This window comes from Planococcus citri, chromosome 5, assembly GCF_950023065.1.
Source record: "Planococcus citri chromosome 5, ihPlaCitr1.1, whole genome shotgun sequence".
Lineage (NCBI taxonomy): Eukaryota > Metazoa > Arthropoda > Insecta > Hemiptera > Pseudococcidae > Planococcus > Planococcus citri.
Window position 1 is genome coordinate 33,966,964 of NC_088681.1, and position 12,756 is coordinate 33,979,719.

Below are 12,756 nucleotides of genomic sequence, written 5' to 3' on the forward strand. Positions count from 1 at the left end.
CTATCAGCTATCACTGTTATCAGAAATATTGTATTTCTGTGAAAAAAAAACATCTCTCGTCTGTTCGATCGATTAAGATAATTTTACTAAAAAGATGCCTGAATAAAACCATTTTCTTCCACTTTTTTAACGAAGAGATATCTTACGAAAATGGTCTAGAAAATATGTAAACATTGGTCGATAGAGTCGTCGTTAAAAAATCCCCTCCTATTTTTAGGCTTCCTAGATAATTTTTCATCATAATTGAAATCGCATCGATTTTGTAAATCATGAAAAGGGGCATGACAATCTCTTATGCCATTGTAAAGGTTTAGGTACCTATCAAAGTTACCTACAGAGTCGCTATGGTTTCTGTAAGTATAAGTGTATTTTTTCATCAAATTGAAAATCATGGATGTACCTGAGATAAACTATTCTATACCCAAGTGGACTTATTAGCAATATGATGTCATGAAAGACAACGTTGCTTGGAATGTTAACCCATCAACCAGAATATGTAAATTGATACGAAAAGAACCGAAAATTATAATTCCTATTGCAATGTGTCATCGAATATCCCAATAGTCTTAGGTCTATGTTTTCGTATTCGATAATGCACGTAGTGCTGTTTAAACCTTTATAATTTCTCACGTCAGTAGGCAGATTCTAGGCACATTGAAATCTTGCTACAACAGTAGCTGGCGGAAATGCTTGTTCATTTTGACGTGATATAGAAAACTAGATACCATTCGGATTAGTTTGAAGCATCTAGTTCGTATAATTATAATAATGAACATCCGATGATATTTTTTTGGAATTCTATTCTCGTTTCTCGAATAAATTTTACCAACCAATATGTCGTATATATTGCTCTCAAAATTGTTTTTTTTTCTCGTTTATTTGTTTTTATTTGATTGAAGGATGAGAAATTCAGAAAAATATGATAAGTAAATGCCCTCCGGTTTTGTGAAAAGTTGAATCAACGAATTGTTTGCTATTAATTATTGAATGCGCAATAAGTATTGCTTACTTACATAAGTAGATAACTATCACAAGAAGTTTATTTCGAGAATACTCGCATTATAAGTTGGTATTTTAATAATTTCTTCTTTCGCGAAGTAATAATACCTTCGTCGTCTGGGTATTTTATTTACTCAAGGTTCATCTGAAATTCGCATTTATGGAATAATTTCTCGCATACCTGTATTTGAAAATTTCTACTTGTATTTTTGATAGAAAGAGTGAAGTATTCGGTTTCGTGTATCGTATCTGATATTAATTTAATCGAATAGTACGTAAAACTATATCAGATTACCTATACCTTTAAATCTATATCTCTGTGTGAGTATATTATAAATAGTTAGTTGGTATTGGTATGTACATACTTTTTTCATCATTGAAAATGATAAAACATTTCAACAAAAGAAACGTACAAATGAAAAATGAAATTTATTATTGACTATGATGCCATATTTTGTATACCATGAATAAAATATTACATGAAAATGATGTATTATTAAATAACGTTCGTAAAAAGATAACGATTTTGAGAAGAAGAAAAAAAATGTATGGGTCTGTATAAAATTTTAACGTCTCGAAGTTTAAATAGAAAATACCTATCTCTCGTTTTTGTCATCATTTATATCAAAATGGAATCCTTTTTTTTTTCAACTGCTCGTACCTAACTACCCACCGATAATGTAACCATAAAGTATTCATGATGAATTGAATACCTACGCCTACTTCGTTTACTGTAAAATGGATCAAATTCGTTGGTAAAAAAATTTCAGTAATCAGCGACGATTTTCAGTGTCAACGTCTAGGAGATTATTTTGAGAATTTTCAATTTTCTTTGAAATTATTTACCTAAATAATTTCTTTTTGAAAATAACCAACCTACGTAATTTCTAAAAGTTTTCAAATTTTCATATAATGATTACGTCGAAAATTTTATTCATTCGATACTACAGTCAATAAAATGAAAATTTCAATTTCACTCTCACTTCGTATAAGATCCATGCGATATTACTGAAGGAAATTAGTAGTCTATCCAGTTGGAAAGAAAAGCCTTGGTAACATTTTTGAAAAATTGAATGGTCACCTAATGAAAAGTGTTACTTTGGGACAACCTTGTCGATATTTTATTGCGACGTGTTTTCTTTGTTGCAAATTATTTTTACACAAGATCCCGAAAAGAAACTACTGCGTAGGTACTTACAAAGTACGAGTATGTTGAGATGTTTTTTATACATTTTTGAAAAGTTTAAAAAATGAAGAGAGAAAATTCTAATTACTCGCGTAATACGTGTTTATAAAGATTTTAATGTTTTCTTTCAAAAGGTGTATTATTCATTGCATAATTTTTTTATAGTTGATAAAATGTGTTTGATTTCTGAAAATTCGAGTATTTTTTACCCCTTTGGTATTATATGTACCTGTATTCGATAGAAATGATTATTATCTATGTCATTCGAAGACTTTGTAGCATGACCTAATTCTATGTTTTCTGCTGACGACTGAGTCTATTTTGTTACATTCGTTTACTACGAATTTCAAATTAAAGTGGGCCCGTATAGGTTTCTATTTCATCTTTGAAATTTTTATCCTCTTAAACTCTTTCAAAAAGCAACATGCATCTAGATTTTTTAATTACGCCACGTACTTAATTTAAAATTAATTATGTTTCAATTTCTCGTGTTCTTATACTTGATTTAAGTAATTTGAGTATCATTACAGCTTTTATTTTATAAGCCTGCAAATGTGACATTTATGTGAAATTCGTTCAAAATGAAACTCAGCACCATCAAAAACAAACCAAATCAATGAAATGATAATTCAGGGTTTCTAACAGGTAGTGAAAGTTGTGAGAAAATAGTGATTCTGGAAGTCACCCGTGAAATAAGAATAAATTTTTGACAGTTCTGACTGAAAAATATAAGTAAAAATTTGAAAAATATCCTTTAAAAAAATACTGCAAATAGGTACCTAAATACCTATTTTGAAAATACGGGGTTTGACTCAACTTTCAAAAATACAAGATAGCCAAAAAAAAGTTTTTTTTTTCATGAAAATAACGTCTTTTTACCTACTTCTCGAATCTCACATTTTCCAAAGCTTCTGCCTCGCTGTGCTTCGATCAATTTTCTATTCTATTCCAGAATTTAAATTTTTTAAATTATTGTTCCATTAACTTGGAAAATGTCAGAGCTGAAAAAAAATCAACTTTTCACATCAAAAATGATGTAAAGTTGACTTATCAAATGAAAAATTATGCTATTCGAGTTTTCGATTGCCTAATGAATTTTCAAAGCTTCGCTGGGGTCAATTTCTTTTTTTGTTCAAAATTGAAATTTGCAAAAAATTACTGTTCAAATTTGAAACATGCCAAGGCCAACAAAATCAACTTCTAACATTAAAAATAATATTGTTGGGTCATTTATTTCTCGAATTGGTATTTTTGGAGAGCATTTGCCCTCGCTTCGTTCGGTGTTCGTGAATCGTGATTGCTTTGAACTTGAAAAATTTCACGTCAATGTTCAAAGGTGACGTTCTCTGAGTCACACAAAAAAACATAGGAAAATATGGGGCCGGGTAAAAATTGTGTGGAAATATTTTTTAGATGGTGATGAAATGAAAAGGTGATGAAAAAGTAGTGATTTTCGCTTGAAAAATTCCATCAGATACCCTGTATTTATCACGAATTTCAAGATTTTTTCGATTCTTGTCAAAATTGAGGAAGGAATACCGAGGGAGGGGGTATCTGAAGTACTTGGATGTGCCGATTTATTTTTGTTTAATTTTTTACAATTTTTTGAGGGTGGGAAGACAGAAGGAAGAGTTTTCATCAACTTGATAAATATTTTCCAAGTTCCTATAATACGTAAAAATTCTTTTGGATAGAACCTTTCAACCTCGCTCCTCACCTCCAAATACTCGTATAATAACAATCTATCTCCAAATAAATATAAACAAGCTGAAAATAGAGCAAAAGTAACCAAATAAGAAAGGATAAAAGCAAAGCTCAACACTTTCAGTTATCGTTATACGAGTATACATATTTCCACGAGGGAATAATTTTTATAGTTCGTGGCAGGTAGGGAAAGATATCAAGACCAAAGACGACGACGACGACGACGACGACGACGACCGGCAGGTGTGTAATATTCTCTCAAATATTCGTACCTTTTTCGACACCTACGCGTCCACATTAAAAACGTCATTTCGTCTGGCCTCGCCATCTCTCGTATTATTCTTACGAAAGCAAATACTTACGCGAAAATTGATATATATTTCACAAAATCGCCCCCGCACAAAGGTTTAGTATGAAAACTAACCGCGGCATATAAAACACAGAAGCAGCTAATGAGAAAAAAGTTTCGCAGTCGTGACTCAAGCAACGAAACAGGCACGTGGATGAGGTGATGGGAGAAGAGGATCGAATATTACCTATCAGTAGAAAGAAAGTAGAAATTAGTTTGTAAAATTGTGTGAAGAAGAACATTCAATAGAAGGATGGTGGGAGGAGATGAAGAGCGATGATTTTGAGAAAAAAAAGAAGCGGTGGCGTAAAAGGCTCAAAAGCGGAATGAAAAAAATTCGAATCCTTCTCGTTTGGTCGATGTTTAGTTCACGTCTAAAAAGTGCTGCGAGTAGTGTATTATTTATTCGACGTAGCGAACACTTGTTGCTGATACGCGTTCGATATGAAAGTACGACTCCGGTGTGATTTAAATGGCGGATTTTAAAGGGATCGCCCTGTAACGGTGGATTTTTTTTTGACGAAATTTTGCATTTTTTTTCTCCCTCTCGTATATAAGAATTAAAATATGTTCCGGACGGACGATAGCGTGGTATTAGAATGTGACGCGATTAAATATGGTGGTAAAATGTCGGCGAGTTTACCATGTACAAAAAGAGATTTGTCAGGGCAGGTTGGTAAAGTTGGTATTTGTGCTTGCAAATGTTAATGTTTCGGTTGTTGTGAAATGTGAAATGGATGCGAGATGAGAGAATACGACATGTGTACTGTCTACTCGTATACTTATTCGTACTGTACTTACACGTTGTATGCAGATATGGTGACAGTTAAAATAGCGACCAGGGTGTGTAAATCATGGCGGTTTGTGGGGTTCGTTTTGCTGTCGTAAAGTGAGCAATTTGAACGTTTATTTGCGATATTTTCTCATCTTCGGGTCGGATTTAGTGTCGCGAAAACGTCATGGGAGAGGTAATTAAAATACGTTGTTTGTAGTACTCTACTGTACTGTACTGTAGGTAGATAGATAACATTCGAGTGAATCGATGACGTGCACGAGTTTTGTATAAAGCACAGCTTTCGTTTCCATTGATTTTAATAGTAGTGTTTTTGGTTTTGTTGCAGGTTTCGAGCAGGCTGCAAAAAAAGCCCGCTCGTATGCCTTTCCTTAGCCCGAAGATGTCCGCTTCACGACACTCCAACAGGTTATACACCGTGGAGGTCGGAGATACGAAATTTACTATTTTAGAAAGATACCAGAATTTGAAACCGATCGGTTCCGGTGCTCAGGGTATCGTTTGGTGAGTATTTTTCTCAATTTTTTCCCTTGTACTGGTATTATTCATTTCGTATGTGTATTTGAACTTGAGTAGTTTGAAAAGTAGCCTTTGATTGAGTAGTTATTGCTGCATTTTGTTTCTTTATTTTTTTTTTCGAATATTTTTTTTATTGGTGTGTGATGATGTGTACAAAGAGGTGTGTTCGTAAAATTTTTGATCTTGAAAGCAGAAGTACAAGAGGAGACTATAAAAAAAATTAATTGTGAAACACTTTACTTGGTGTAGTTTCTAAAATTTCCATTAAAAAAATTAAAACTGCCTCATTCACTACCAGAGGCGGATCGAAGTCATGTTATTTGGGGGGGTGTACCATGTCATTTTGCCGACAAAAAATTGTGATTTTTTCCGACAAAAATCAAAATTTTAACGTGCTGAATACCAGTGGCGCGTGGCGTATGCTGAAATCATTGGGGAGAGGGTTATTTTTATTTGTGATGGAGGGGGGAGCAAAACCAGATTTCTGGACATAAAAAATCGGAATTTTAGGTAATTTTCTGAAAACTTTTCAAAAAGAATTATTAATTTATTGAAAAGAAGGTAAAATTACTGCTCGAGCGAAGCGAGAGCGACATTTTTTTGAAAAAATTGGTCCAAAAAACGAATAAACGGTTATTTTTGTATGTTTTTGAACAGTTAGTTGGCTCTATTCAGAGAAAATGAAAAATTCGTACTTTTCAAATAGTTTGAGAATTTGATCTCAATATTTTTCAAATTCAATCACAGATTTCATGAAATTGTGACTTTGAAAGCGGCCCGAGCGAAGCGAGGGCAAAAGTGTTTGAAAATTTGTATAATTCGAAAAGTAGAACAATATCAATTTTAGTTTAAGAATTCGATTTTCCCGATCTCAACTTTTTAAAAATTTTGTCAATGGTTTCTTGAAATTTCAAGTGGAAATGAAGAGAACTAAATTAGCCCGAGCGAAGCGAGGGCAAAAGCTTTTGAAAATTCGTAGTTTCAAGAAACAAAACAGTAGTACCTAATTTTTATGTGAAAGGTCAGTTTGAGAAATATAAAACAACATTTTAGCCCGAGCGAAGCGAGGGCAAATGCTTTTTACATAATTGAGAATTTTTGGGGATAGTTTGCTGATTTTGTCGGCAAATTAACGATTTGATTTTGCCGACAAACTGACGATTTTGCCGACAAATTCCGAATTTTCAAATTATTGGGGGGGGGGGGTGTGTATACCCCCTATACCCCCCCCTTAAAGCCGCCCCTGTTCACTACCTATTTTGATGTCAGGTTTCTAAAGAAATAAGAATAAAATCATCCAGTATTTTGATATTTTTATTCAAAAATCTCGTTTGAGATTATTTTTTATTCAATTAATGTTATTTTTTCATGTTTTTTGTAACTTTTCGAAATACCGATAGGAAAACATTAACTTTTTGAAAATTTTAGTTACCTAAGTATTAAAGTTTTTTTTTTTTTTTTAAATTTCGAGAATTCAATTTTTCTAAAATATGGGTCCTACGTTTTGGAGGCAAAAAGGAAATAATGTCGCCTTTTCATTCTCTTTCAACTGGCGACACTTTCTTTTCAACGTTACGGTCACGAAGCCTTTTCTTTTGATAAAATTGTCAAAAAATGTCTTTCTCGTAAAAAGTTGTTGAAAGAAGGTACTTTTTTTGCAAAAAAAAAAATCCAAAAAAGTCTCACTTTATTTCATAAGTCACCCTTCTTGCCAGAAATTATCAAAAATTGCCAAAAAGATTCGCTTTTTTACCGAAAAATTGCGAAAGAGTTTCTCTTTTTTGACAAAAAGTGAGAAAAAGAAACACTTTTTTGTCAAAAATTGACAAAAATTCTCACTTTTTTGCTGAAAGTTACTGCTTAAAAAAAAAACAAAGAAGTTTCACTTGTTTTTTAGTAATTTTTTAAAAAATTTAATTTGATTGAAACGTTATTTTTTTGGTGATTTTTTTCCACTTTTAAACGTTGTTTGTGATCGCATTATAACTATAACTTTTTTAAGTTAGTTTTTCGAACTTTTTTGGCTACTAAAATTACTCATTTTTGGAATGAATTAAGAATGAGCCCAAGGATCTTTGCATTCATTACCTGATAAATTTGAAGAAAAGTGGGATAAGTACTTGAGTACCTCGACTTGATTGTGCATATACCTAGACCTACATACCTACTCGTTTTGAGATTTAAACAAAAATTATTATAATTAAACATTTGCGAAATGATTGATGGACTTTGAAAAATGAGGATTTGTGAGGAAGAGAGCCATCTACATTATAGTTATTTGGTTTTCAAAATTTTCAGTAGGAAAAATTTCGTTTTGGAATTTGAATATGAAATATCGAGATCACTTTGATAGAATAAAGTATGCACTCGATTTTAAGATAAAAATGAGAATATTTGACAGTTTTCGATTGAAAATTGAAAATGGATAGATTTTTTTAAGTCTGTCATTTTCACGAGTTCCAATTTTTTTCATTCAGAGTGGTTCTTTTAAGAAGTCACGAAGCAGTGAAATTTTACTCGAAGAAACATCTCAAAAACAAAGCTTTTTGGAAAAGAACTACTCACACTCTGTCGATGGAGAATTTTTCGTTCTACATTTTCGTTTAACAAAGAACATATACTTAATCAAAAGAGATTCAATTTTAATATGTTTAGGAAACTGTACACAATTTTTTCACATTCGAAAATGATGAAATAATTTTGCATCCTTGCATCTGTTCGAAAAATATAAGCACTTCACGTTGTTCTATTCCATAATACCGGATCATTTTTCCGGTTATTAAGGTTTTTATTTCGTTTCAAAAATATTGCATTTTTTTCCTCACTTTTCTATCGTACATTACGATAGCGATAAATATTGATTTTCATTGTACGTACCAATAAAATGAAAACATAATGGTGTTTTTTTCGTCTTGCAAATTCGTCGGCTCGTTCGAGGATTACGATAAAAATTAAACCATTAGTCGGGCCGCAAATGCTCTCGGTGTTTATTTTATGGAAATTTTCTATCGTTTCGGTATTGCCAATTTGAAATTCGATTTAGGACCCGGGTATGTTATAACGTTTAGATGCTATACGAGAATTGTTTATGTTGAAAGTTCGCGTAAGTTCAGTATAGGGTGTTTCGTCGAGTATCTGTACAATATGTGGATCTTTTTGTTAAAAATTTGACTGGAAGTACCTACCTTACCTACGTACGTGACGTATACATTTTTCGACTCCAGTCTCCATGATTTGAAAACGTGTCCATTTCACGAAGAAAAAAATCGTAATCCAGAAAAATTGGAAAAATGTTCCTCTACAGAAACCAAAAAAAATGATAATTGAAAATTTTTGGTTGTCTTTTTTGAAGGATAAGAAAATTGGAAATGTGATAAAACGTTGACATTTTTAGAAGGTAGGTAGGTAAAGGTGTAAAGGTATAGATGGTTTGGTGGAAGGGGCTGATTAGTTGTTTGATGTAGGAAGGAGTTAATCTTCTTTTTATGCATGTAGTAGTACTTCGATAAACTATTTCAACACAATTTTCTTTTGAATTTTTTCTACCAACCTTAAGCTTTGATCTATTTTTGAATAATTTCTGCTGTAGGCAAAAGTTTTCTTTGTAAAATTCGTCCAATTTTTGACTTGCCTCCTACTCGTGCTTTAAAATAATTTTTGAAATCACCGTATTCTTCACACTCATATTTAAAAAAAAAATTCAGTAGGACTTGGTGTGTATTCAAATTTTCAGTTCGACATTCACTCCTCGGACACCTTTGTATACACTCTGAAAAATGTTAAATTTTCTTCGGAATCGAAATAAGTCCATTCCATTCTCATAAAAAGATATTTACTTGCTTGAAAATTGTCTGCGTCTGTTACGCTTTCAATTCTTGTTGAAGTTAACATTTTGATGGTTTCGGAAAGTTGATAAAATACGTTTATTTGAATACACGGTCACACACACGCAAAACAAAAAAAAAACATCGAAGCTTATTAAATTCAGTAATAAAAAGGTTACCATTACCAACCCAATACAAACGCTATTTATACATATAGGAAAGATGAAAATAGAAAAAAGTCGAGATAAGAACAGATCAAACGACACGTAAACGGGGATGTTTGTTATTTAATTTCGTCTTTTATAGCGGTGGTATTTTGCAAAACTCAACTCGAGGTTTTTTTTTATTACCTATGTATACCTCTTGTGTTTAAATAAGGGGTTTGTTCAACATTGTGTACCAACCAACCACCTACGTATAGAAGTAGTTACCTAAAATACATGCCTATTCGTGAAAGTTTGCAGTTTGAGATAAGAACATAGTCGAGCTCGAGTTGATTTGTACTTTGAATTTTGAAATTTAAACAAAAACCAAATGTATCTACCTACCAAATATTGTGTTTTGGAAAATATCCACCCTATATTACGACCAACCGACGGTATTCTGCGATAAAAACAAGAAAACAATCCGCCGTAGTTTATTAATTCGATGCACTCGAAAAGTATCGTACTGTCGTGTTTGGTGTCAAACGCATTATTTCATTAAAAATTCATTTATTCGATGATTTGAAGCCCCTATCGAAAGTTTATCTGTAGTTAACGTGATTGTAACGACGCTGGAGAGCTTTTCGATATCGTTCTATAAAACGAAGAAAGGCATAAATATAAAATATACTCGTATATACAAAAGTAGCGCGAATCGCGAAATTATAAACGAGGGCCGAATAGAAAGCAAAAATGAATACAATGGTAAACATCGAGAAATTATTCGTCTTGTTCGTTTTGAAATAATAATCCTTTTATTAAAACGTATATTGTGTCTTGTTTCCTTTTTGAAAAATTCGAAAAAGAAAAAAATGATAAATAATTCGCAAACTTTTTTCGTTGATTAAAAATTGTACACAAGGCGGATAAGTGAGCCACAATGAGAAGAAAATAGAAAAGATATACGTCATCTGTTTCCATAACTATGTCGTTCTTTTCTTATAGTATATATCTCTGCTGTTCAACTTTTCTCGTCTTCGTGACTTTTGAAGAACTTTCTTATCGACTAAGTATATGCTGAAGTAAATTCTTCGAATGAAATATTATCAAGTGAACGCTGTATCGAAGTGTTTATAGTATTCGTAATTTTGCTGCAATGAAGCCAATGCAATACATTGCCTGATTAATGGCCTAAGTTTATATTGATGAAGTTCTATGTTGAGGAAATTTAATTTTAAAATCAATTTTTTTTTTTTTGCAATAGGTGAAAATTTTACGATAGGTAGTTTTCATTTTTCGATCTAAAAAAATTAGGTGTGACTTATTTGCTGAGTAGAAATGCCAATTTGAAGATTATCAATTTTTTTTCAATTAATGTTTTTTCAGTTATGGATTATATTTTTTTAGCAGTGGTAACCTTGATTATGCTAAATTGATAATTTTTCAAACTTATGAAATCTCGAACTAATCAAATGTACTTAGTTACCTACATACAGCAAATTCTCGATAAGCGGATTGCATTTCTATCCTTTTTAAGCTTTTTTATTCGTAATCTGCGCCAGTATGTCGGATTTATTGGATACCATCCAGCGCTACCTGTCGCTAAAACATGAAAAAATGATTCAAAATTGAATTTAAAATGTACACAGGTAGCCTATATTTTTTAAAAGTTGGATATAATTTGAAAAATGTATTTTAGAAGCTGAAAATTTGACGATGTTGGTAATAATATAGGTATTATGGTATTTTGTTGAAATGTTAAAAAATTATTTTTCAGCATAAAATTTTTAAAAAAATGAAAAATGAAAAAAAAATTTAAAAAACAGATAATTCCGCCTGACAGAATAATATTTCAATGTTTTATTGCGAAGGAAAAGAACTCGGAACATTTTTCAAAATTTAAAATTAAGAGAAAGAAAATTTTAAAAATCAAAGAAAGTACAGGCTACTTGAAAGAAAAAAAAATTGAAAAATAAATGATTAAAAAAATGAATGAATATCTCAAAAAGTATTTTGCGTTTCTTTGAATTCGTGGAACCTGAAAAAAAATTACGATAAGGAAAAACAGTGAACTGTATCTTTCACTTACTTTCAATATTCCTGAACTTCTCAAAATCCGAATAATATGAATATCTTGTCCATTTTTTGAGTGTACCGGAATTCTAACTGAAAAGGGAGCTTGAAGGGGGGAATTATTGCGTATCCACTTTTAGAGAAATACCGCAGGAAATGAGCATACCTAGGCGGGTAAAATAGGTGATTTGGCCCGAAACTTGGGTTTTAAACCTTTTACTAGAGGAACTTGTTCTTTGTGGTCAAAAACTCCTGTCATGAACATTTTTAGATCGTGAAATCACCTCTAACCCTTTCGAAAAGAGTAAAATTGCAATTTCAGTTTATAATTTCCAACTTCGACAGTTTACAACCAATTTTTTTCAAACTTGCAGGGATGTTAGACAACATTTAAGAATTATTTATGGCAATTTTTTTGAATTTTTTTAAGTATATGTTTTGGGCAAAACGCGCATTTTTAGCTCTCAAACTGATTTTTTAGTCACTTCTTTCAAAGGCACTATTATGAAAAACAATGTACAATGTACATATTATGTATCTCACCTTGATATAGTATGTACAACATACAATATTTTTTCAGAATTTTTTATATTGGTTGAAGACCTTCTGAAATGCCAAAAAAATGATTTTTTCATGGTCTTTCCCGCTCAAATTGGTAAATTTTGGCCGAAAATTGTTTTCCTCGCAGTATACATTATCATAGGAGACGTTCAACTTTATCAATTTTTTTTATCTTTCATAATTTTTACCCAAAAAAATTGATTCCCACCATGTTAGGAACCCCTGAGCCGTCTTTAGGGCCACCTCCGGGCAAAATTCCTCTATAGAGTAGTATCAACTCGAAATACATTTGAAAAGCTTTGACCTGTGATGAGTGAATTTTTCCAAATTAAAAAAAAAAAAATTATCTTTGACAAAAACTTATAATTAAAAAAATGGGAAATTTTTTAATTTCTCTAAAATTTAAATGTATGATGTATTTTTTTTTTTAAATGGACTGACTTTTTTATTAAGAAATGGGAGAGGGAATTACAGCTGGGATTCAGAAAAAAAAACATGATATTGTCGTAAGTATGACACGTCGTCTATTTAGTTTTGTTGAGTCCGAATATCGATGCTACGATTTTTTGATTATGATCCTTCCAACTTACATAGGCACCCAAATT

General features: G+C 31.7%; 1 protein-coding gene across 3 annotated transcripts in view; it reads left to right on the forward strand.

The window, feature by feature from the left end:
- Positions 1-12,756, forward strand: part of bsk (mitogen-activated protein kinase dJNK) — a 66,127-nt gene that overhangs the window by 40,108 nt on the left and 13,263 nt on the right. For 2 of the 3 annotated variants that reach the window (XM_065367641.1, XM_065367642.1), the window contains exon 3: positions 5,360-5,535. In XM_065367641.1, coding sequence (XP_065223713.1) covers positions 5,360-5,535 — 176 coding nt within the window. Of the gene's footprint in view, positions 1-5,359; positions 5,536-12,756 lie in introns of those variants that run through there. The other variant, XM_065367643.1, reaches the window with a different exon arrangement.